The sequence below is a fragment of the Hypanus sabinus genome, chromosome 2 (genome assembly GCF_030144855.1).
Source record: "Hypanus sabinus isolate sHypSab1 chromosome 2, sHypSab1.hap1, whole genome shotgun sequence".
In the NCBI taxonomy this organism is placed as follows: domain Eukaryota; kingdom Metazoa; phylum Chordata; class Chondrichthyes; order Myliobatiformes; family Dasyatidae; genus Hypanus; species Hypanus sabinus.
The window spans coordinates 110,301,614-110,328,794 of record NC_082707.1 but is presented as its reverse complement, the minus strand read 5'-3'; the positions used below and the strand labels follow the sequence as shown (position 1 = coordinate 110,328,794).

General features: G+C 40.9%; 1 protein-coding gene across 3 annotated transcripts in view; it reads left to right on the top strand.

Annotated features, from left to right (window-relative positions):
• ubr1 (ubiquitin protein ligase E3 component n-recognin 1) overlaps window positions 1–27,181 on the top strand; it is a 302,958-nt gene that overhangs the window by 64,003 nt on the left and 211,774 nt on the right. For all 3 annotated transcript variants that reach the window (XM_059951970.1, XM_059951981.1, XM_059951990.1), the window contains one exon: window positions 15,290–15,420. In XM_059951970.1, coding sequence (XP_059807953.1) covers window positions 15,290–15,420 — 131 coding nt within the window. The remainder of the gene's footprint in view (window positions 1–15,289; window positions 15,421–27,181) is intronic.

Genomic DNA, 27,181 nt, shown 5'->3' with positions numbered 1-27,181 from the left:
TTCCAGCACCTGCAGATTTTCTCTTGTCTCTGTTGGTTGCTCCTTGTTTTGGTGATCTGGAAGCGAAGCTCTGCTGTCCCTTATGGTGCAAGATTTCACTTTGTAGGAGGTTATGGCATTAAAATCCTGCCACAGCATCCCTCATTGATTCCAGTTTAGTCCGGAATCTTCACACCGCATGAGAAATGGCTTTCCGGAGATCATACCTGTACCTCTTGTAGCATTCTTGATCTCCAGACTTAAATGCCTCTGATCTGCCTCTCAGCAGATTCCAGACTTCATTGTTCATCCAGGACTTCTGATTGGGGAAAACCCATGAATGATTTCGTGGGGACATACTCATCTGTGACTGTTTAAATAAAGTCTGTAATGACCCTGGAGTCGTCATTCAGGTCCTCAGATCAGTCATTGAATACAGCCTAGTCCACAGGCAATCCTGTAACCACCTCTATCTGGGGGAATGTTCTCACTCTCAATAATTTATCCTTTGGCTTCTCTCCCTTCAAACAAAAAGTGCAGCTATGGGTACTTGCATGGGGCCCAGCTATGCTTGCCTTTTTGTTCAGCTACGTGGAACAGTTTATATTCCAAGCCTACACTGGTGCTAGGTGAAGGATGAGAGGGGATCTGATTGAAACATATAAGATTATTAAGGGATTGGACACACTGGAGGCAGGAAGCATGTTCCCGCTGATGGGTGGGTCCAGAACTAGAGGCCACAGTTTAAGAATAAGTGGTAGGCCATTTAGAACAGAGATGCGGAAAAACTTTTTCACCCAGAGAGTGGTGGATATGTGGAAGGCTCTGCCCCAGAAGGCAGTGGAGGCCAAGTCTCTGGATGCATTCAAGAGAGAGTTAGATAGAGCTCTAATAGATAGTGGGGTCAAGGGATATGGGGAGAGGGCAGAAATGGGATACTGATTGTGTATGATCAGCCATGATCACAGTGAATGGCGGTGCTGGCTAGAAGGGCCAAATGGCCTACTCCCGCACCTAGTCTATTGTCTATTATTCATCTGTGAGTCTGTTGGGGTCATCTTACATCCTGGTGTGGTGTCCTGAATATCAGTGAGACCTGACGTAGATTGGGAGACTACTTCGCTGAGCGAAAAAATGGCGTCTCCTAGTGGCCACATATTTTAATTCCACTTCCCATTCCCATTTCAACATGTCAGTCCATACTGCCATGATGAGGCCACCCTTGTATTCGGTCTGGGCAACCTCCGACCTTTTGGCATGGACATGGATTGCTCAACCTTCTGGTAATTTCCTCCTTTCCACTATCATTCTCCATTTCCTTTTCCCTCTCTCACCTTGTCTCCTTGCCTGTCCATTACCTATCTCTGGTGCTCCTCCCCCTTTTCTTTCTTCCATGTCCTTATATCCTCTCCTATCAGATTCCCCCTTCTCCAGCTCTTTCACCAATCAACTTCCCAGCTCTTTACTTCATCACACCACCCCTCTCTGATTTCACCTATCACCTTGTGTTTCATCCTTCCTTCCCTCCGCCTCACCCCACCTTCCAACTCTGACTCTCTTTCACTCCAGTCCTGATGAGGGGTCTCATCCCAAAATGTCGACTATTTTATTTTTCATAGTTGCTGCCTGGCCTGCTGAGTTCCTCCAGCATTTTGTGTGTGTGTTGCCTGCAACCGTTCCTCTGCTTCCTGCAAGCACCTCATAGTTGTCTTGATCTCTGGAGCCTTGCTGTTTAGACTCTGTCTATATGCAGGTAGTAGGAATACAGCCAAATGATCCGACTTGCCAAAATATTGTCTTGGGAAGGACGATAGGCATTCCTTATTGTAGTGTAGCAGTGGTTTAGTGTGTTGGGACCTCTAATGCAACATATTACGTGTTGGTGATAATTGGGTAGGGTTTTCTTCAAACAGGCCTTGTTAAAGTCACCAACTATAATTTGAAATGCATTGGGATGAGCTGTTTCTTGCTTATAGACAGCATCGTTTCACAAGTGCGAAATAAAGACAATGCATGTGGGAAGAAGACTGTCTCAAAATTGCAAATCACATCTATGCTGATTTGAAATCTTATTCCAAGGTTGTCTTGTCAAAACATGGAACCAATTTTGCCACTTAAATTGCAGTTATTCTCAAGCAGTTTTAAGACTACACATTAAATGATGTAGGCGCAGCAGGAAATACTAGTGTGCGAATGAATTTATCAGATAGTTTCTTTTTACTAATTCTCACCTTTGTCAATTCCCACCCCCAGTGATTGTTCCTTAAGTTTTTCTGTCAGCCCTGGAAGCCTGTCACCAGATCTCTCTCTTGTAAAATGCAGCTTAAAACCTACCTTTGACTAAATGTTAACATTGCAAAATCCTGAAAAATATCAAGTTAAATACACAACTTATAGCTGTTTATAAGTCAATAGACAGGGTATACTTTTGCTACTGTGTGTTGCAGATAAGATTAAGTTGGTGATTGCAGATGGGCAAGTGCTTCTGTAGTTGGAACTACCTGGAGGGAAATTCCTCACGTATCTGATGTGTGCAAAACTTCCAAGCACCTCACAAGCCCCTCTATCAGTATTAGTGTTTCAATTTAACAATTTGGATGCTTCTTCCCAGATTACTGAAATAGCTAAAATGAAAACTGGCAATTCTACACATGAAGTCCCATTCAACTTGCATCCAATTCAACAGATGTTATCACCTTACCTCAATCTCTCAAAGCTATTGCATTGAATTCCTCTCTGACGTGCAAGAATGTACATTTTTATCACACCTCAAACAAGTGTAATAATTGAAGAAATTCTGTAGAGATGAGGAATAAATTGTGATGGATGATAGAAAGGGATAATGCTGGTTGGTGCTGTCTGGTAACTACATTTTCTTTTCTACTCATGGCTTTGAGTTTGGATTGAAGCTTAATCTACAATGATAAATTGGTAGAGTAGAATGATAGAAATATTAATTGACAATAACCAAGATTTTGTATGGTTTCATCTTTGGTGTGTTCATGTAGCTTTAGGTTTTTTTCCTTGCTTTCTTCGTGAGAAATTGGCAGTGTTCCATAGGAAAATGAGTTAAGCACAGCTCTGAAATCAACTGGAGACATGTACTGTAAACACTTGAATCAGATTTTCCTGGAGTATTTCCCAGAGTGAAAATGTGAAGTAAACATTTGAGTTCATGCAGGTCAAGTTATGTGAATGGGTAGCAATGGCAATCTTTCTTTCATCAGTTATCAGTCTTGATGCAATTTTTTCAGATTTGTATGTTCTGAAGAATTTAATGAAATGCTTACCATTTTCAAATAAATATAGTTAATTTACCTCACTGTATTCAAAAGATGACCAGAGAAATGATGTGGTCCAATTAAAGCAGTAAGTTGCTGAGTTTAAAATTAAAATGCAGCATGCTGAAAGTACTCGACAGGCCTTTTCTACATTCAGAATACTACCTGATATTTGTAGGCACAGGTTAAATATCATATCCCCTGGAATCGGTTTCAAAGGCCCAATTCTTTTTGGTTGCTTAACCAATTATTCTTCATCCAGCCCAAGTCCAGAAGGTGGGAAATTCACTAACTGCATAAAATTTGATTCTATTTACAAATGAAGCCGCCCATATCAGTGGGTGGTAAAGTAGTCAAGATCAACTGATAAAGCAGCAACTAATATTAGTACCATGAGGTGGTTGTGATCATCTCCAACAAGCAAGAGTAACAACCGGCCATAAATTTTCAATGACATTTGCACTGTATCATTATCATCATCCTGGGGATCACCATTGAGCAGAAATTCAGCTAACCCAGCCATATAAATGCTATGAGTGTGACTATCCACCTAGCACTTCCAAGCCTTTCCAACATCTGGAAGACAAAAGTCAGTGATGTGGATGTGTTTGGATGAGTGCGGCTCCAACCAGTCAAAGCAGTCCACTTGATTGCTAGCCCTTCAAGCTAAATACTCTTCACTACCAGTGTGCAACGGTTGTCATGTGTGTACCAGTTACAGGTACACTGTGATGAGAGCATCATTGATGAAACTTTTACCGAGCTGGTCAAGCCCGTTGTGAATGTTTCAGAAAGATGGGTGATCATCAGGAAGAGTAATAGGAGTCGGCAGACAGTGCAGAGTTCCCCTGTGGCTATTCCACTCTATTAACAGGTATATACCTTTTTAGATACTGTTTGGGTGTGGCCGTGGAGGGAGAATGATCTTTCAGGAGTTAGCAACAGCAATCAGGTCTCTTGTACTATGAGTGGCTTAGAGGGGAGGTGTGCAGTCAAACGATAATATTGCTAACGGGTGCATCATTATCCCAACTCCACCGCTTTCATTGCAACCATTCTTTACCTCACAGGCCAAGACATCCCACAAGGAGTCCAGATTCTCTATAGGGCAGAAGGGGAAGGGCTCTTAATCTTAACAGGTTCAAGGCAAAGAGCAAAGTGTCAACTACTTCCATCATGGAGCTCCAGTATGCAGATGATAACACCATTATAGCTCACCCTGAGGAGGATCTGCAGTACATAATGGATGCTTTTGCCAGAACATACAAACTCCTGGGACTTGATCTAAATATCAAGAAAACCAAAACCCTGCACCAATCTGCTCCATATCGAACTCCTAAACCTCCAACCATCCAAGTTGACAGCATTCCTCTGGAGAACACTGATAAATTCCCATATCTTGGCACCCTTCTTTCTTCAAGAGCCAATATCGAACTTGAAATAAATTGCAGAATAGGCTGTGCGAATGGAACTTTTGCCTGAATGAGAGCGTGTTTTTGAAGATCAGGATATCAAGACCAACACTAAGCTTCTGGTCTATAAAACTGTAGTTCATCCCTCCCCCCCCCCCCCACCCCCCCAAAACTATATGGAGCATAATAATGGACAACATACACCAGGCACATTAAATCCTTAGAAAATTGCCATCAAAGATGCTTCTGAAAGATTGAGAGTTAACTGGAAGAACATATGTGTACTAACTCAACCTTCTGTAGAAAACTAACATTAACTCCATAGCCGCAATTGTGACTCAACACCCATTGCGATGAGCTGGCCACATCTCTGTATGCCTGACTCCCGCCTCCCTAAAACACTCCTGTTCGGCCAACTTAAGGATGCAAAGCGCACTCCTGAAGGGCAGCAAAAACGGTTCAAAGACAATATCAAGACCCACCTGAGGAAGTGCCACATCAGCCTGAATGGATGGAAGAAGTTAGCACAGAGCTGGGAAAGCTGGAGAAGGACTTACTTTGAGCACTGAGACTAAGCAACTTCAACATAAGGAGAGATGGGGAAAGGCCCAACCAGGTACATCCACCACCACTTCTAAGACATACACCTGTCAACACTGCAGTAGGACTTGTGGATCACAGATCAGCCTCTTCAGTCATCTCAAGACCCTCAAGTGACCAGGAGAAGAATCATACTCGAATACGAGTGATCACTGATGATTGCTAGCTCAGTACTGAGGAGAACAGACAGGAGATCCTGTGGCTACAGACGAAATCCAGGATGGTGTGTTGCCTTCTGGGTGTGAGGGTCAAGCACGTGTCTTAAGTGAATGCAAAGTATTCTTAAGAAGGGTGAAGTCAGAGGTCATTTTGCATATTTGTACAAGTAATACAGGTTTCCTCAAGGGATGAGTTTAGGGAGTTAAGTAAGAAGTTAAGGAGTGGGTCTTCAAGGATGGTGATCTTGCAATTGCTCATGGTGCCATGTGTTAACAAGGTCAAAAATACTACGATTAGCCAGATAAATGCATGTCTGAGAAGCTGGTGCAGGAAGCAGGAACTCAGGTTCTTGGACCTCTTCTGGGTTAGAGGTGATTTGTACAAGGCAGTCATGTTGCACTTGAACCAGAGATGGATCAATATTCTTGCAAGGAAATTTGTTAGTGTTATATGGGAGGGTTTAAGCTAGATTGGTGTGTGTGGGGCTGGGATTATGTGCAGGAACAAGTCATGGGATAACGCAGTAGCCAACAAATGTACGATAGTTATATTAGGGGGGGCTCAGTGAAGCCAGGGAAAGAATACTCAGTTAAACTTCACTTATTTCAATACACAAAGCTTAGCAAGTAAGTTTGATGAACTTGGAGCAAAATCTCTGAGAGTAATTGGCTCTGGTGACTGGCGTGTTATAGCCAAAACAGAAACATAGCTGAGGGAAGGGCGGGATTGGCAGCTCATTGTTCTGAGATGCAGATTCTACAGCCATGACAGAGGTACAGGTAAGCGAAGGGGCCGTATTGACTTTTTCATAAGGGAGGAAGTAACAGCAGGACAACGTGAGCCAATGTGGAGGAATGTATAAGCATGAAGGGAAGGGTAGCTCCAGTGGATGGGGTAGAATTTTGAAATGTATTCAGGAAAGTTTCCTGAGTTCAAAATTTGGAGGGCACTACTTGGAAGGGTGGAATACCAGACTATCTCTTAGTGAATGAGCAGGCCAAATAACTGAAATGGCACTTAAGGAGCACTTTTGCTCTGGTAACCATATTCTATTTGTTTTAAGATGGAATGGAAAAGGATAGGACAAGTTATGTTCCTAAATTTCCCTCTGGGGATCAATAAAGTATTTTATCATTATTATTTGTGGGCCAAAGAGCCTGCATTGTGCTGTAGGTTTCTTAAATTGGAGCAGGGCTAATTCAGGCGAAAAAGCAGGCTCTAGCAGGTGGGAATTGAGTGGAAAATATATTTCAATGCAGCTAAGTATACATTTTGAAAAGTCAATCAAGCATAGGACTTAAATTATGAATGGTAGGACAAGAGTATTATGGAAAAAGGGCCTATGAGTACAGGTGTATATTTGAAAGTGTCACAGGTAGTCAAATTGGTGAAAAGGGTGTTTAGCTCACTGTATTTTATCAGTCAGGGTATTGATTGTAGGAGTTGGGATACATGTTGTAGTTATGTAAGTCATTGGTGTGGCTGCACTTGAGGTACTATGTACAATTTTAGTCATTCTGTTATAGGGAAGATGGAATACTGGAAATAGTATAGAAAAATAATTACAAGTATGTTGCTAGGATAAGAAGACCTGATTTATAGAGGGAATTTGGCTAGGCTAGGTCATCATTTCTTGGGATGTTGGAGAATGAAGGGCAACCTTGTAGAAGTGTTTAAACTTGTGAGGGGCATGATTAAGGTGAATTGTAACAGTCTTTTCCCCTGGATTTGAGAACCAAAACATAGCTTTTATAGTGAGTGGAGAAAGATTTAAAGGGGACCTTTTTTCACACAATGGTGAATATATGAATAAGCTTCCAGAGGAAGAGGTTGAGACAGGTACAACAGCATCATTTACTAGATGCACAGAAGGGAGGTGCTTAAAAGAAATATGGGCTGAATGCAGGAAATTGGAGCACTCTGATCAATTGGACTAATTGGTCTGAAAGGCCTGTATTTGTGCTGTATTATTCTGACCTTGGCTACTGTGACATAATCTCTTAAACCCATGAATTCTGTACCTGGAAGGGCAAAGTCAGTAAGCAGAAAGGAAAACCACCTGCAGGTTCCCCTCCAAGTCAGTCCATCTTGACTTGTAAACAAATAGCTGTTCCTCTGTAGTCATTGGTTCTGAATCGTACAACTGTTTAGTCAATAGCACCATTGGAACACTTTTATGAGAAAATCCGCAACTATTCAAGAGGGTGGGTCATCACCACCACCTTTAGGGGAGTAGGAGTTGGGCAAATAAATGCTAACCTTGCCAGCAATACTCACATCATGAAAAATAAGTAACTACCCTAACAAAAGATGATATGTCTGCAACTGTACATAATTGTGAATATCCAGTGATTCAGTTTCAGGTAGTTGTCAGATGGGTGGATGGAGTTGGTCGATAAGACAGTTGGTGATGAAGTCTTCCGGGTATCAAGAGGGAATTTCTGTTCTACATTATCCATTGGAGAAGTAGTGTGATCGTATTAAACCATTGGAGGAATTGAAAAAAGGTTTGTGATGTAGAGCAGGATATAGTCAATGGACTTCAGAAAGTCACCATTTTGACAGAAAGGGTTTGCAGCAAGATCAATGGTGTAGAAGAACCCAAAGTGCAAGTGGGAAACTTCACGGAGACGGCAGGTGCAATCACCAGGATATAGGAGAGGATATAAGGCTTATATAAAGCTAAGAACTGGAAAGTTGATTGGCAAAAGGGATACAGAGCTGAAGGGAGAGGATCATGGGATGAGAGGTCCAGGGAGAAAGAAAGAGGGAGGGGAGCACCAGAGGGAGGTGGAGAACAGGCAAAGAGTGATGGGGAGAGAGAGAGAAAAAAAGGAGGGGGGAAATAAATAAGGGATGGGGTAAGAAGGAGAGGAGGGGCATTATTTTTTCCTTTTTTCTTTTTCTCTCTCTGTCACTCTCTCAATCATTCCTTGCCTGCTCTCCATCTCCCTCTGGTGCTCCCCTTCCCCTTTCTTTCTCCCTAGGCCTCCCGTCCCATGATCCTTTCCCTTCTCCAGCTATGTATCCCTTTTGCCAATCACCTTTCCAGCTCTTAGCTTCATCCCTCCCCCTCCTGTTTTCTCCTATCATTTTGGACCTCCCCCTCCCACTTTCAAATCTCTTTACTATCTCTTCTTTCAGTTAGTCCTGACAAAGGGTCTTGGCCTGAAACATTGACTGTACTTTTTCCTATAGATGCTGCCTGGCCTGCTGCATTCCACCAGCATTTCATGTGTGTTGCTTGAATTTCCAGCATCTGCAGATTTCCTCCTGTTAACATCTCACTCAACGTCAGCAAAACTAGCTTTTTATTGATTGCAGGAGAGAGAACTTACTGGTCCATGAGCCAATCCTTATTAGACATCAGAGGTGGAGAGGATAAGTAATTTTATACTACTTGCCAGTATCAAATCAGAGATCCGTCCTAGGACCAGCCCATTAAGTGCCATTTCAAAGAAGACACAATAGCTTCTAAAGTTTGTGCAGATTTGGCTATCATTAAAAACTTTGACAAACCTCTATAGATGCACAGTGGAATGTTCTAACTGGTTACATTACTGCCTGGTGTGGAAACGGCAACACTCAAAAACAGAAAAGCCTACAAAAATGCTGGTTACAGCCCAGACGATCACAGGAATTGCCCTCCCACCATTGAGAAAACTTAACAAGGAGTTCTGCCACAAAGCAGTATCCGTCTTCAAGATGAGCTACCACCCAGGCCATGCTGTCTTCTGGTTACCATTGGGAAGAAGGTACAGTAGCCTTAGGTTCCACACCAACCCTAGCACCATCAGGTTCCTGAACCAGTGTGGTAACTTCACTCACCTAAACACTGAACCTGTGGACTCACTTTCAAGGACTCTGCAACTCGCGTTTTCAGTGTAATGTTGGTTGTTTATTGTATTTGCTCAGTTTGTCATTCTTTGTAGTTTTTCATTGATTCTACTGTATTTCTTTGTTCTATGAATGCCTGCAAGAAAATGAATCACAAGGTAGTGTATGGCGACATGTACTTTGATAAGAAATTAACTTTGAACTTTGATCTCATGCTTTGGACTGCAGTACTTCAGTTGCTGAAAGTACTTAGTGTAACTCGGAGCATTTGTGCTATGAGAAATGGTTAATGCTGAGAGTCAATGGTTATTTTTGTTTTGGGGTTAGCAGTTTATCATGGAACATGATGCGTGTGCAAATTATCCCATCAAATTGCTAACTAATTAGCCTGGTAAATGTTGAGCTGAGATTGCAGAACTGATCTACTTTGTTCTTATTTTGTGTGCAATGTGACATGGCTGCTGTTTTTTATCTAGCTAATTGAACTTAATGCTTCAAAAAAATATGCTCGCTTTGGCCATGCAAATCATCTCATGAGGTACAAATACAGTGCAGATCCCAAATAGTGAGCTGGATGTCAGATTTTATCTGATTTCCAACTTCGACCCTGCCCTAAAATTCACTTGATCCATTTCTGTCTCTCCTTTCTCAATCTCTCTGCCTCCATCTCTGGAGACAGTCTGTCTACTGCCATCTTTTATTAACCTACAGATTTCCATGTTTATTTTGACTATACCTCTTCCCACCCTGTCTCCTGTAAAATGCTATTCCCTTTCCTTGATTCCTTTATCTCCACTGCGTCTGTTCCTTGATGAGGCTTTTCTTTCCAGGACATATAGGTGTCCTCCTCCTTCAAAGGTTTCCCTTCTCACCTCACCCATCTCCTCCATTTCCTAGACATGTGTGCTCACACCATCTTCCTGTTGCCTTAATAGGGATAGAGTTCTACTTGTCCTGATCTACCACCCCAAGAGCATCTGCATCATCCTCCACAACTTTCATCAGTTCTTCAACAGGGTCTTGCCACCAGACTCATCTTTACCCCTCCCCCCACACCAGCTACTCGCTACTTTCTACACCCTTTTCATGATTTCCTTGTCCATTTATCCTTCCCCACTAATGTCCCTCCAGGCCCTTTTCCCTGCAAACGACAGAAATGTTACACCTCCTCCCTTACCCCCATTCATGGTTCAAAACAGTCCTTCCAGGTGAGGCAACACTTTACATACACATCTGTGGGGATTATCTATTATATCTGGTGCTCCTAATGCAGCTTTCTTGTATTGGTGAGACCCAACATAAATTGGTAACTGCTTTGCCAAGCATCTCAGCTCCATCTGCCAAAAGCTTCATATCCTAAAATTAAGTACATAATTGCATTGCCTTTCCTGTCCAAAAGAAAGGTTTTTCTATATTCTGCATTCTTGTATGCAATGCTGGAATTGTGCGCCTACTGCACCTTTGCACTGACTATCCCAGCTAATAATTGGTAATCAAAATCGTCCAAGGTTCAACCTTGAGATTAATTTCCTTACTGGCAGCTATGAAACAAAGAACACCAATAGAACCTGTTAAAAACAAAAGAAGACCGTCAAACAGCCAATGTGCAGAGAGAAAAAAACAAATTCTGCAAACAATAAAGCTAGCTGACAGCATTCATAACTGAAGTTCACAACACCAGGTGTCGCTGCTGCTGACCTAGCAGAATTGAGCAAACTTAAACATGACTCACCAACTAATTCAACCCGGCTAAATGCTTAAGTCATCCAAACAGTGGGTTGTTTCTTGCCCATGGGCTTGGGCTTCGCTTCTTCAATAAGGCCAGTACCTGACCTTTCCAATTCAGCTCAGCTCTTAAATCAATCAAACCTTTGTGCCAAAAGTTAGGGACTGTTCACAGATCTGATAGAAATTTACAATACTGCAAAAACTCAGTTAATTGCAAAATTACTAAAAGTGGTACTTGTCTTGGAAGCATGCCTGAGTTCCTTTAACTGCAGCGCCCCATTCCACGTCAGTTGTGACCTAACCTGTGGTTAGTCTAAATGCAAGAGACCTCACCACTGGTGTGCTCATTTTTTAAAATATACTCTGGTCACTTCTCTCCGTCCCCTACCTGGGTTGATCCTTTGTCTAGTTCAGGGGTCGGCAACCTTTACCACTGAAAGAGCCATTTGGACCCGTTTCCCACAAAAAAGAAAACACTGGGAGCCACAAAACCCGTTTGACATTTAAAATGAAATAACACTGCATAGAACATTTTTTTTTGCCTTTATGCTATGTTTTTAATGTTTACATAAATGTCGGGGATAGCATTCCGTGTTTCGAACACAAGTTTTCAATATCACTCCATTTGTGATTCTGAGCAAGAACGGCCTTCTGACGGGCAACATCTTCAAGGTCTGCTGTCAAGTGTCTAATCTTGGACACGCATATGTCTTTGTCGGCTATATCGGCCAGTTCCATCTCAAGATCAGGTTGACTCACACCTGCCAATGCAGTCTTATTCAGTAGGGATGGATCGATGCTTAGGGGAGTGACCGGGAAGGATAATGTGTTTTTTACCTCTCTGAAAGCACAGAAGCGTTTCCCAAATGATGTTTGCATTGCGATGATTGCAAAATGTAAGAACTCCGAATTTATCATTGTAACGTTCTCCTTCGCGTGTAATGAACGCCGAATTTAACGTCGAGATAAACCACAGCCAATGAAAACCAGATCGCAGTAAGATTAACCATTTACTGTTCACTCTTCACATTAACATATGGTGAAAACTGTTGATAAAACAATACAAGATTGATACAGTATTTGTTCCTTCCTTAATATCACATTTCAAGTGTAAATACTTGCAAAGGTGACTATAACTACATTACACTAAGGTGCAGTATACAGGGAGAGTTTAGCTGCTCCATTGACTACTTTAAATACACTTCCATGCAAACTATCCGTGACTCTTTAACTAACGAAAGCATAAACATTATCTACCGTCGTTACTTCTAACAGGATCGGCATTAACATCTTAGTTCAATATATCGATTATCTATTAACTTACAGCGTTGCTCTCACTGTGATTTCTCATGCCTGCAAAGAACTTCTGCTCAGGTGAGCCTCGTGGAAAGCCCCCACCCTCGCGCTAATTTCAAACCGGTGTTTTCCCACAAGACGCGGCGAAACCGGATGTGACGTCATCGCATGCCGATATATTTTACATGCAATGAATATACTTTAAACACTTCTAATTCTAACTAGAAAATACTATTGAATGAATTACTAAGCGAAAATATTATAAACTAAATAACTGTCGTAAAGACAGCACAATCATGTTGTGAGCTTGTTTGAACTCTCTCAAATTGGGGATGTGAGACAATGTGCCTTTCTGTAAATCTCTGGCAATTTAGAATTACATTTCAAAAACTAACAAACTAACATAAAATACATTTTAATTAAATGCTCATCATTTCTTTTCCAAAGCCACGGAGCTGCAGCACAGAGATGAAAGAGCCGCGGGTTGCCGACCCCTGGTCTAGTTCAACCCGTCATGTGACCATTGCCTCAGGCACTACAGGCTCGGGTCTGCAGAAACAATACCTTGGTCACCTAGAACTCAGGTCACCCTTCCCCAGCACATTACACATTTGATCCCAGCAATTGTTCCTTGTGTTCTCTGACTGATACTGTAGGATTCTTACTACAACCTTGGACCTTTCCACACTTCACGTTGCTTCTGTCTGTTCCAGCACCTCTAGCCTGGATGTGCTGTGACCATCCTGCCCCAGCAAGGCGGCAACCACAGCACAAAAAAGCCAGATCATAAAGGTGACAGCTCAACTCTTGAAGCTACAGGTCACAGTTTGCAGCAATTGTTTACCAGAAAAAGTGTGAATAGCGAAGTACTTAGTTGCTTTCTTTGTTTCATGGACCACCAGAGAGTAGCACTATTTTAAACCAGAAGGCACCAGGACATACCATCTTTAATTACCCACAAGGTTAATTTAAGACTGCACATGAATTAAAACATGATGCAACCCACAGTGTAGTTACAATCATATTACAAAATAGAGTATCTTAAAACAATATATAATCTACACACTTTTACACATCCCTATTACTAATGGAATATTCTGCCGTGTGTGGCGGGGAAGCATCATAAAGCCAGCGCATTCGAAGAATGTGAAGGCATTGAAGGCATCAAAGGCATTGAAGGCATCATAAAGCCAGCGCAGTGACAGCAGAATGACAAGGCAATATTTGTGTGTGTGTGTAAATGCGCATGTGTACAGTGTGTGTGTATCAAGTGTTCTCCATAATAATTGTCATATGTACCAAGGTACAATGAAAAGCTTTAGTTCCTGTGCAATTCAGACCAGTCATTCGAGACATAGTATGTTGAGATAGTAAAATCACGCATAATATAATTATGAAGATACGTTCAGAGCCACTTTATAAGACTAAAAAGGATTGGGAAAGAGAGCTTAGTCTTAGTATTTCTAGTGAGAATTGGGATAGAATTCTTCAATTAGTTAATACATCATCGTTATGTGCCAAACATTCACTAATACAATTTAAGGTCGTACATAGGGCCCATATGTCCAAGGATAAATTAGCTCATTTTTACTCTCATATTAGTCCTATTTGTGATAGATGTCATTCTGAAATTGCGTCTTTAACTCATATGTTTTGGTCTTGTTCATTTTTGGAGAAATATTGGAAAGATATTTTTGATATTATTTCTGCGGTTTTGAATATCGATTTACAACCTCATCCTATTACCGCAATTTTTGGTTTACCAATGTTAGATTCACAGCATTTATCTTCTTCTGCCTGTCGAATGATTGCATTTCTAACTCTGATGGCTAGAAGATCTATATTGTTGAATTGGAAAGAAATTAATCCTCCCACTGTATTTAATTGGTTCTCTCAAACTATGTTATGTTTAAATTTTGAAAAAAATTAGAAGTGGTACTTTTGAGACTTCTATTAAATTTGAAAAGTTATGGAGACCATTTATTCAACATTTTCATATGATGTAATATTTGATTTCCCGGAAGTGACGGCATTGATGAATATTTATTTTTGTGAGATATTATAAACGGCCCCCTTTTTTTTCTCCTTTTTTTGCTTCTTTTTTCTTCTATATTAGTTATTAGATTAGATTAGATTAGCTAGTTTTGCATTATATATATTTTTTTCTTTTTTTTTCTTTTTTCTGTTTTCCTTATATCATATATTATGAAATATTTAGACTTACTATGTTCATACATATATTTTATGGCTTATGTCTTGGTAAACTCATTTATATTGTAACTATTATGTATGTTTTTTTTCATATGTAGTGGAATTTATATGTTGGTAATTTCTTTATCAATATATTATTTGTATTCTGTCCATATTACTAATATTAATAAAAAGCTTTAGAAAGAAAAGAAAATCACGCAGAATATAGTGTTACAGAGGACATATAGTGTAGCTAAGACAAGGTACATTTGGAAGAGGTGTAGCAGCTGCAGCATCAGTGCTAAGCGTCAGGAAAAAAAATGTTCATTTAGATCAGGGGTTCCCAACCTGGGGTCCATAGACCCCTCGGTTAACGGTAAGGGTCCTTGGCATAAAGAAGCTTGGGAATCCTTGATTTACATGACAGCAACACAGGTAAGCTATTGACAGGGGAGGACAGTTGGAAGTGTGAGCAGCAAATGTTAGTGGTGTGTAATCAGAAGAGAGCAAAAGTGTGAATGAAAAGATAAACTAGTATGAATCAACCCGAGTATCAATGTAATTGTGCAGCAGATAGGTGCTGAAAGAAAAATACCATCATGTGGCAGTGAGCCCCAGGATGAATTGGAGTGGGAGCATATTTCAAGGCTTATGATAACTGTAATGTATTTTAACAGTTATGTAATCAACTGGTCCACTTAAAACTGTTTTGTCGTGGAAAATGATTTGTGTTGGAATTCTTGTGCAAAAGTAAAAAGAAAATTGCAATCTATGTTCATTATAAATACTGGATTTGTGTTTCCATAGAATCCTGCAAGCCAGTTACCTGTAGGTATAGCTGAACGAGCCCAAGACTTGTTCACTATTATATTCATGTATATTGTGGACATGCTGATTTGGACAGAGGACAAAGAGCTGCCTTCAAGACTGCAACCAAGGTAAATGATGTGAAATGTCTATTTTCGCACTAATATGCTAATAATAATTGAAAAAACAAGAATAGGAGAATCATGAATAGGAGTTGGCCATCCAGCCCTTTCTGCTTGAGCTGTTTATCAAGATCATGTCCTATCACCATATTCTTTATTCCTTAATGTCAAGAAATCTGACCTGAATGAACCTAATAACTGGACTTCGACAGCCTTCCAAGTAGAGAATGCCAAAGGTTCACCACCCTCTGAGTGAAGGAATTTCTCTTCATGTGACTGTGACTCCTAACTCTAGTCTCCTCAATTACTAGGATTGTTCTCCCTACAACCTGTCCATTGTGTCCTGTAAGGTTCAATGAGATTTCATCTTCTAAATTCGAGAGAATATAGGTCTGTTTGTTCAGGTTCTCAAAAGGCAAGTTTCTAAGGGCATCTGTAGAATCAGCGTAGTGAATCTTCACCTCATTCTTTCTTTAGTATTGGCAAGGAGAAAAATATTATGCACAATATTCCATGTGCTGTATGACCAATGCCATATACAATTGCAATAAGAGGTAATTTTTTTTTACTGGAGATAGGCGGCTGAAGATACTGGAATTTGGAACAACAGACTATCTGCTGGAAGAATTCAGCAGGTAAAGCTGCATCTGTGGGAAGTAAAGAGTTGTAGATGAGTCCGGATGCAGGATTTCAACGGAAAACATCAGCATTTCCGTTCCTCCCACAGATCAATCAAAATAAACTCAAATCAAGTTTAATTGTCATTCATACTATTTGTGAATTCAGCCAAAAGAGACAATGTTCCTCTGGAGTCAAGGTGCAAAAACATAACATGTGCATTCAATAACGAGAAAGGAAAAAAAAAGAGATCATGATCAAGTAAGAAAACACTTTTTTAATCCAAGACCCTGAGTGGCAAACCCTGCAAATTGACAGTTCCCAGCAGTCCAGCTTGTAATTCCACCAATCCAATACTGGAGGGCAGTGCTACAACGCAAACCGGTGGCTTGAGACCTAGTCCTTGCTACAACCAAGATAATGCTGTTGCCTCGCGCCTGTCTTACCACCAAACAAGGGAAGCAGGCCCGTGGCAATCAATGTCCAGCAAGGTCTTGCAATTACAAAATAAGTGTCCAGGACAGTCACTCACAGTTTCATTACACACTGCTTTTGTGCCAACTCCGGTGCCTCTGAGTAGTAGTAGGCAGCAGGCTGTTCTGTACCCAAGTCAGCTCTTGTGAACCACCTCTGAACTGCTGGCCAGCTCTCATGACAACCCGGCTGGCTACTCTGAACAGTGAGCAGCCCACTGACGCAGTAGACCTGCTGTACACATAATTATTGGAGTTGACAATAGATGCAGATGCTGCTTGCCCTATTCTTTCATCAGGTTGTTTGTTGCTCAGCAGTTCTTTACTGCTAAACTCAAATCCTCTCATGAAGGCAAACACAATTTTTAATCTTAATTGCTTGCTGTATCTGCAGATTAGATTTCAAAGACTTGTGTGCAGGTCCTTATAAACATTATTATATATATTATTCTATAAAATGTACTCTGCCTTTCTATTTTGTGCATTAAAGTGGATGGTTTCAAATTTTTCCACATTATATTCCATCTGCTATATTCTCCCCACTTCAAGATGGTACAGAGAAACTAAGTGGGGAGAATGTAGCAGATGGAACCATTATCCTTCTCACCACAATTCCATGTAAGTAAATTTAGAAATGTGACATTTGGTCCCCTTTGGCCAAATTGATTGTGAATAGCTGGGGCCCCAAACAACATTAGCACTGCCCCAGTAGTCCCAGCCTGCCAATCTGAGAGAAACCTGTTTATTATTTCTCCTTGCTTTTATGATTGAATGTGGTTAGTCAGATCTGTTGTGCAGGAAATTGAGTTTCAGGCTGGATACAGTTTGTTATACATCAGAAAGGGTTACAAAGAAAAACTTCAATGCAAAAGCTGTTTATTTCACTGAATGCATTCATTTTTGTTAACTGAACTCTATTAGAGTTCTACCTATGGAGAGAAATCTAGTAAACATAACCAAAAGAAGCTGAGTTTATGGTCTGGAAATCAGAAATGGACAGAATGCCGGAGGTACTCAGCAGGTCAGACAGAAAAGTGTAAACAGTCAACAGTTTGGGTGTATCCAGTCCTGAAGAAGGGTCTCAGCCCAAAACTTAAACTGTTTCCTCTTTTCCAGTTGTGAAATGCAGTTCAAAGCTGTTACAGAAAATTAATTCAAAACATGAATATTGGAAATGTCCAGTAGATCAGGCTATATCCATCGAGAGAGTTCAAGTTTATTTTCATTCTACTGTATCTGTATACAACCAAGCAAAACAATATTCATTGCATCATGGTGCTCCCACACAACATATATCAACCGTAGCACATAAGTCAAGATATTATACTATAAGTTAATTAAAATATAATTCAAATTGCATGTAGTAGAGCACAGGTAAACAGCTTGCTAGCCGAGTGATGAGATCTCGGTGGTGGCTGGTTATTCATTAGTCTCACAGCTTAAAGGAAGAAGCTGTTACCCATTCTGGCAGTCCTAATCCTGGTGCTCCTGTACATCCTTCTTTGGCTGTGGGTCAAAGAGATAGTGGGATGGGGCGGTAGGGATCCTCAACAATGTTTTGTGCCCTCCATCTGCCATACTCCCCATAAATGTCACAAGTAAGGTGTGAGGAGGAGGGAGATGCCAGTGTTCCTCTCGGCGTTTTTTGCTGTAGGGTCTTGCAGTCCAATGCCTTGCAGCTTCTATACCAGGCAATGATGCAGCCAGACGGGACCTTCTCCATGGTGTTCTTGGAAAAAGTTGTTAGAATGGGGGTAGGGAGCCTTGCACAGAGGAAAAACTGAGTAGTTGTTATTATAGATTGATATATTTGCAGCAGAACTGACTGGATAATAAGTTGCTTGAGAAACATCACTGTGCCTTCCATATGGCCTTCAGGTCTAAGTTCAAATTAAACAATATCAGATTTCACTGTTTGTATCTAGATGCAGTATGTTGAGGTAGTAAAAAGGTAAACAATGCAGAAATTTGTTGCAGAGCAAGTGTAGTGTAGACAGGCAAATGAAAAAGTTGGAAGATGTATAGCAGCTGCAGTAGCACTGCTGGACAGCAGGAGCAAACAAGTTCATTTACATGAACGCCACCACTGTTATGCTATTGACAGAGGAGGAAGCAGCAGCGCAGTTGGAGGTATATATGTACTGTGGGTTATCCAGCTGCATTATTAACACCCCACACTCAGCTATCTGATTTGCTCAACATTTCTGATATTATCCCTTTGCTTTTATTCTCCACAATACTTCTCATTCATTTATCATTGCTTTTATATGCTTCCTTGTTTGTTTTCTTGCTCTCTAATTCATCATGTTTGCTGTTGTGTGCTGGGGCAGCAGGCCGAGGGTAGCAGACACCAACAGAATCAGCAAACTTATTTGTAAGGCCAGTGGTGTTGTGGGGTTGGAACTGGACTCTCTGATGGGGGTGTCTGAAAAGAGGATGCTGTCCAAGTTGCATGCCATCTTGGACAATGACTCATCCACTCCATAATGTACTGGTTAGGCACAGGAGTACATTCAGCCAAAGACTCATTCCACCCAGATGTAACACTGAGCGTCATAGGAAGTCATTCCTACCAGTGGCCATCAAACTTTACAACTCCTCCTTCGGAGTGTCAGACACCCTGTGCCAATAGGCTGGTTTAGTTATTTATGGTTTTATGTTGCTATATAAACTATTCTTGGTTGGTGTAGCTGTAACGAAACCCAATTTCCCTTGGGTTCAATAAAGTATATCTGTCTGTCAATTTATCTAGCAGTTCGCTTTGTGGACAGAATATCACAAGAGCACCCCCAATCTTGCCCTGTTAGAGAGATTCCCTTTGCCCTATCTACCACTTGAAGTCTTTCTCTGCAACTTGAAACAAACTTTTTTTCTCATTTTTCAGCCTGAATTGTTAGTTCAGTTTCTTTTTCCACAAAGGCAGCCTAATCTGTTGAATGTATTATTTTGAAATTTAGGCAGAGCAGCAAACTGTTTGAGCTCATTCTTTCTTTGGCCACCCTGAAGCCCACTCAGTTAATTCCCACTAACCTCAAGGCCAACTGATTGAAATTTTCCTGCGAACACTACAGCCTGTTTGAATCAACTATCAAAGGCCATGTATTTTACCAGGATGTTGCCTAGATTAGCCGGCCAGTGGTGTAGTGGCATCAGCACCGGAATTCGAGGAGAGTGCTCCTGGGTTTGAACCCAGCTGGCTCCTTGCACACTTTCCATTGTGCTAGGTTGAGTGTCGATCTTGCAACTCAACATTGTGGAAAAAAAACAAATAAACTAAATAAGTGGCAAAGTTGTCACAAGGCACGAAGATAATGACATAACTGTCTGGATTAGAGGACATGAGTTACAATGAGAGGTTGGACAAATTTGTCTTGTTTTCTCTGGAACATGGAGGCTAAGGGGAGACCAACAGAAGATTTTAAGGTTATAATAGACATAGATAGAATAGAGAGAGAATTTCTTTCCCAGGGTAGAAGTATCAAGTACTAGAGGACATGAATTTAAGGTGAGAGGGGGGAAAGTATAAAAGAGATGTGAAGAGCAAGTATTTTTGCACAGTGTTGTAGGTGCCTGGAATGGGCTTTGGGGTGGGGGGGGGGAGGCAGGGGGCAGTGGTGGATGCAATGACAATAGACAATAGGTGCAAGAGTAGGCCATTCAGCCCTTCAAGCCAGCACCGCCATTCATTGTGATCATGGCTGATCATCCACAATCAGTACCCCTTTCCTGCCTTTTCCCCATATCCCTTGACTCCGCTATCTTTAAGAGCTCTATCTTTCTTGAAAGCATCTAGAAAATTGGCTTCTACTGCCTTCTGAGGCAGAGCATTCCATAGATCAGGGGTGGGCAAACTTTTTGACTCGAGGGCCATAAAGGGTTCTAAAATTTGACGGGGGGCCGGACCAGGAGCAGATGGACGGAGTGTTTTGGTAATACACCTCATAAGAGAAAATAAAATATCATGGGATATGTAGAAAACATGTGCTTTAATTTCAATTGAAAATGAACAAATGCATTACAACAAAATATCTGTCTTTGAAGTCCCATGGTATTTAGCTATTTATTGAAATGACTTTTAAAACACTGAAAATTAAATGAATAAAATACAGCTTTTTTTTAATAGTAACAGTTATTATTTTAAAGCACTGAAAATTCTGTTATCCTTCAAGATATTATCATCATCACGCTCCTCCTGACTGTCTTTATTTCAAAAACGGTAGGAGATGCAGGTCTACTTGTCTTGCTCCTTCTTATTCAATTGTCCCCTGTGCCAAAACTCAACAACGACCAGCACAAGGACAGAACAGGACAGAACGCCAGTATGCGGAGCGTGTTATTTGATCTGGAGCGCATTTTTTATTTTATTTTATTTTTTATTTTGTGCACTACTCATGTCCATCACTTAACAGAAATGACATGTAACATGTCAGGCTTATTGAAAAAAATATTTTCAAATGCATTTTTTACATAACACAACGAAGAAACTTATTTTTAATTTCAGTGGGAACAGTGTTGTTGGTCTCCCTTTTTAGCCAGCGCATCAAAGTCTGGATTTAGTTTTGTTGTGGCGGTTCTCAGGATGGATCTGAGGTGTTGGTCAGTTAACTTGGATCTGTGGCTGCCTTTGTTGATGTTCATGACGCTGAACGCCCGTTCACACAAATAGGTCGAGCCGAACAAAGAGTAAAGCGCAAATGTGGAGTAATACGCTGCACCTCAACAAAGGTCAATGTATATAGAGTGCGTCATCTATTGGGAAAATGCCAGAATTGCGGGGAAAAAACATTAACAAGGTTTATTAATATAATTTCATCAAGTTCTGCAGGCCAGATTAAAAAGCTTAACGGGCCGCATATGGCCCCCGGGCCGTAGTTTGCCCATGCCTGCCGTAGATCCACAACTCTCTGGATGAAAAAGTTTTTCTTGAACTCCGTTCTAAATGGCCTACCCCTTATTCTTAAACTGTGGCCTCTTGTTCTGGATTCCCCCAAAATCCGGAACATGTTTCCCGCCTCTAGTGTGTCTAATCCCTTAATAATTTTATATGTTTCAATCAGATCCCCTCTCATCCTTCTAAATTCCAGTGTACACAAGCCCAGTCGCTCCAATCTTTCAACATATTATAGTCCCGCCATCCTGGGAATTAATCTCGTGAACCTACGCTGCACTCCCTCAATAGCAAGAATGTCCTTTCTCAAATTTGGAGACCAAAACTGAACACAGTACTCCAGGTGTGGTCTCACCAGGGCCCTGTACAACTGCAGAAGGACCTCTTTACTCCTATACTCAACTCCCCTTGTTATGAAGGCCAACATGCCATTAACTTTCTTCACTGCCTGCTGTACCTGCATGCTTACTTTCAGTGACTGATGTACAAAAACTCCTAGATCTTGTTGTACTTCCCCTTTTCCTAACTTGACACCATTCGGATAGTAATCTGACTTCCTGTTCTTGCCAAAAGTGGATAACCTCACATTTATCCACATTAAATTGCATCTGCCATGCATCTGCCCACTCACCCAACCTGTCCAATGTAATGTAATTTTAAAAACTGATGGACCTGTGAGTATATATGGAATAGAAGAATGTGGATCATGCACAATCAGAAGAGATTTAGTTTAATTTGGCATTGTATTAAGTGCAGACATTCTGGGTTGAAAAGCCTGTTTCTGTACAGTGAGTGAGTGAGGCCTCCGACAGTCAGGGTCAACCATTATTGTTGTGTTCTAGCTGTCTAGATACGCAACCCTACGCAGTATGATATGAATGAATGAAATTAATTTATTTTGGCCAATACAAACATAACAAAAAGCATCATTTACAATGATGATTTCATAGGACAAAATTACAACAAAAAACATAGATATTCTTTAAAACAGACTGAAAGGATATAGGCTGAAGCTACAGCTTATTACGCCTACCCCTCTCAACAACGTATTTGGTGTCAATCATCACATCAAAAACAAAAAAATTTCATAATCTTTTAACACAAAAACCAATTCCAAATATAATTTATTTATATTACTCCCATTCATTTTAACTCATGTATTTTATATTTGTTCATTAAATAATTTTTAAATAATTTTTTAAACTTGTTAAATGTAGTGCATGTTTTTAAATTACTACAACTGTTCCATAGATTCACCCCTCTGACTGAAATACAATGATCTTTTACATTTGTTCTTATCATTTGTTTTTGAAATATACATGTTCCTGTCAGATCATGTTGACTTTCTCTCATTTTGAACAATCTTTGGATACTTTGTAGTAGCTGTCCATTTTTTTACTTTATACATAATTTATATTATTTTAAAATCTACAAAATCCCTGAATTTTAAAGTGTTTAGTTGAATAAATAGTGGATTAGTATAACTTTTGAGTAGAAAAATCGAGTTTGTATTTGTTTTGTATGTATTTCCCCATACCTCTACACAGTAAGTCATGTATGGGACTGTAAGTGAACAGTATAATGTATAGAAAGATCCCTGATTTAAGAGATCTTGCGCTTTGTACAGTATTGCAATAGATTTTGACATTTTTGCTTTGACATAATTTATTTGTGGTTTCCAGCTTAATTTACTATCTATTGCCACTCCTAAAAATTTTGTTTCAGATACCTGATCAACTTCAACACCATTTATTCTAAGTTTACCATATGAGTTTCATACATTAAATGGAGAGCAAGCTGTTGCCCATGTAGCAAGCACCCCCTCTCCACACAACTGATAACACAAAGGAATGGCAGAGACTGATATAGTTTGGTACCAGTAGCATCGCAGGAGTTCCCAGTCAGCGTTGAACTGAATGTAGGACTGCCTTAGGGATTCCAGCTCCAGACTTTACCCTCTGGGTTTACTCTTGAAGCCTTCCCTATGAGTGGGTATAGCCACAAGGAGGTTTGAGGTCAGTATTCTTTCTCTGAGATGAGCTGCCTACTACAACTCACAAGCCCCATCTGCCAGAAGCGACTGGTTATAAGGTGCCAGTAACCTGCCTTTGCCCCTCTTCCTGTCAGTAGAAACAGTTCTGTTCAGTTTAGTAGCTAAGTCACACGCGAAGGCCAGGAGTTGAACTCAGAGGCTATTTGAAGTGCATGCCATTGGGAGCATTTGATAGGTAGTGTGAGCTTGTCCCCGTTACCACCCCAGCTATAACAACCTTAAGGAACCTCCTGAATTGTACCCTTCTATATTCTGTGTATGTCAAAATGGAGGTATGAGTGGTTAACTAAAAGGAATCTGGAGCCTGGCTGCCAAAGTTCTCATGAAACAGAACAGTTGGTGACTATCTCTGGTGGACCAGATCTCATCCAGGTGGCTATTTCTCAGCTAGTGATGTCAAAAGATTTTATGATTTTTACTTGTTTCCTGATTATTTTTTAAACTGAGATGTCAGCTGGCTGAGGAGCCAGGGAATGATAGTAACAGAATAACTGAGTTCTGTCCTTGGACTGTGTTCAGTGTGCAAGGTCAAAGGTACTAGCATCTGGCACTTGCTATGTTTTTGCACTGCATTGCTAAGATGCAGAAATCAACAGAGCATGGGAAATGATCCAACCAGTTATCCCCTCATTGAAGCAAATGACATGAGAAAACAATTAAAATAAATTTAACTTGTTGCTGATTCAAAAGACAATCATAAACAAGAGAAAATCTGTAGATGCTGGAAATCCAACCATCACATAATAAAAGCTGGATCTCCCAGTGGCCACCCATTTTAATTGCATTTCCCATTCCTATTCTGACATGTCAGTCCATGGTCCCCTCTACTGTCAGGTTGAACGTCAATTTCTTGAACCTCTAGTAATGCCACCCCGTCCATCATTCCCCATTCCCATTTCCCCCTCTCACCTTACCTGCCCATCACCTCCCTCTGAAGCTCCTCCCCTTTTCTTTCTTCCATTGGCCTCTGTCCTCTCCTATCAGATTCCCCCTTCTCCAGCCCTGTATCTCTTTCACCAATCAACTTCCCAGTTCTTACTTCACCCCTCCTGGTTTCACCCATCACCTTGTTTCTTCCTCCCCTTCCCCACCTTCTTACTCTGACTCCTCACTTCTTTTTCCACTCCAGTTCTGATGAAGGGTGTTGGCCCAAAACATCGACTGTACATTTTTCCATAAATGCTGCTTGGCCTGCTGAGTTCCCCCAGCATTTTGTGTGTTGCTGATTCAGAAGACATATTTCCCAACAGAAGTTGGCAATACAGCACTAGAATCTATCATAGCTGTTGTGAGACTCCATCTGCATAGATATTTGACAATTCTAAGCATATAAATTGTCACAGGGGCTGTTGTATCAGTTGAGTTAGTCAGTTAATTCCATATTTGAAGATGTAACCAAGCAGTTATGATTCCTTCAATGGATGAGTGACGGTTTGCCTGACTACTGCTTTTAGCCTGACTATAAGCCTTTCTGCTGTTCACAAGGCACAAGTATGGGATTGAATACTCTTCACCTGCCTGTATGAGTGTTGCCCAGAACCTCAACACTGTCCAGGAAATGCAGTCCACCATCTTAATTCAGGATTGTTTATTGTCATTCGTCAGTGCACAAGTGTAAATAAGAGCAAAATGATTGTTACTCTGGATGTGATGCAGCAGAAAAAACACAATAAGCATAAAGAACACAATTAAAAACATAAGATACATAAGACTAGTTTATATACATAGACTGATCATAGGTACATAAAGTGTCACTAGATTACAGGTGTGTCTCTACATAAGGCGATTGACAGGAAATGATAAAGTAGTGATGGTGATGGGTGGAGGTGTTGATCAGCCTAATGGCTTAGGGAAGAAACTGATTTTGAGTCTGGTGTCCTGGCGTGGATGCTGCATAGACTGTTCCCTGATAGGAGAGGGGCAAGCAGTCATGACCAGGATGGGTGGGATCCTTTAATGATATTGCTGGACTTTTTGTGGAATCTTTCTGTATATATGTCCTTGATGGCGGGTAGGTTGGTGCCAGAGGTGCATTGGGCAGTTTCAACTCCATTTCTAGAGCACTCCTGTCCACTACAGTGTAGCTTTGTAGCTTGTCAGGATGTTCTCTATTGGATCTGAAGAAGATGGTGAGTATTGGTGTGCATACTCCAACTCTCTTTGGCCTCCTGAGAAAGTGGAGGCTTTGGTGTGCTTTCTTGACTGTTCAGTTTGTGTTCTGGGACTGAGACGTTGTGGGAGATGTGCTGTTCCTAAAGTCTGAAACTTCTTGCTGTCTTCCCTGCTGTGCTGCCGATGTGAAGGAGGGTGTGGTTTTCCTGGAGTCGATAACCATCTCCTTTGTTTTGTTGACATTAACTCTGTTAGGACTGTGGGAATATCTATGCTAGAAGTTAATTATCTGTTTAGGAGGGAACTGATTGTTTGGGGAAAATGAGAATGATAAAAAATACCAGCCTTTCCAAGATGTACAGTGAATGAGTGATTCTTTTTTTTAACCAAAATTTATATTTTAAAGCTCATAAAACTATTTTAAAAATTATTCTTGCTAAGTTAGTTTTTACGTACAGTCCAGCTTGAATGTTGTAAACTTTATCAAACCCATCTATGGTAGTTTGCAGATTCCACTTTGATCTCATCAGCTACCTCAGAACCCACAAGGCTGAAGTGGAAACAGGATCCTGAGGGACTCCCCAAGAAAGGGCATCCTAGTGAAATCTTGATTTTATGCATAAGAATCTTGATCAATGCTGAAAAGCAATTTATTTCAAAGTTGAACAAACATAAGTAATTTAAAGTTCAAAAGGTCAAATTTAAAAGTACATTTATTTTCAAAGTATGTATACTATATATAGATTTGAGAATTATCTACTTATAGGAATCTGCAAAACAAAGAAACCCAAAAGCTCTATACTGTCAAGCGCCTAATGTACAGGGGGAAAAACAACTCATGCACACAATAAAAGTACGCAAATAAAATTTAAAAGACAAATTCTGCAGATACTGGAAATCCAAGTAACTCACACAAAATGCTGGAGGAACTCGGGTGGTCAGGCCAGCATCTCTGGAAATGAACAGTTGACCTTTCAGGTCAAGACCTACCTTCAGGGCTGGAAAGGAGAAAGACCCCAGAATAAAGTGGTGGGGGGAAGGGAAGGAGGATAGTGAGAAGGTCTTGGGAGAAACCAGGAGGTGGGGAAAGGTAAACGGCTAGAGAGGAAGGAATCTGATAGAAGAGGAGAGTGGACTATAGGAGAATGGGAACGAGGAGAGGACCCAGCGGAGATGATGGGCAGTTGAGAAGAGGTAAACGGCCTGAGTGGGGAATAGAAGAAGAGGAGAGGGCAGGGATAAATGATTTTCCTGGAATGAAAAAATCAGTTTTCATGTGTAAGGTTGGATGCTACATAGGTGGAACCAAGGTGTTTTTCCTTCACCCTGAGCGTAGCTTCATTGTGATACAGGAGGCCGCGGACAGACATGTTATAAATGGGGATTGGAATTAAAATGTTTGGCCATCGGGAAGTTCTGCTTTTGACAGATGGAGTGGAAGAGCTCGATGAAGTAGTCCCCCAGATTTTCAATAGGCCTCATCAATGTAGAGGAGGTGGTATCGGGAGCATTTTATTGAATCAGTCATAGAGAAGTATGACAGAGAAACAGGCCCTTTGGCCCATCTAGACTATGCCAAAGCCATTTAAACTGCCTACTCCCAACAGTCTGCACCAGGACCATAGC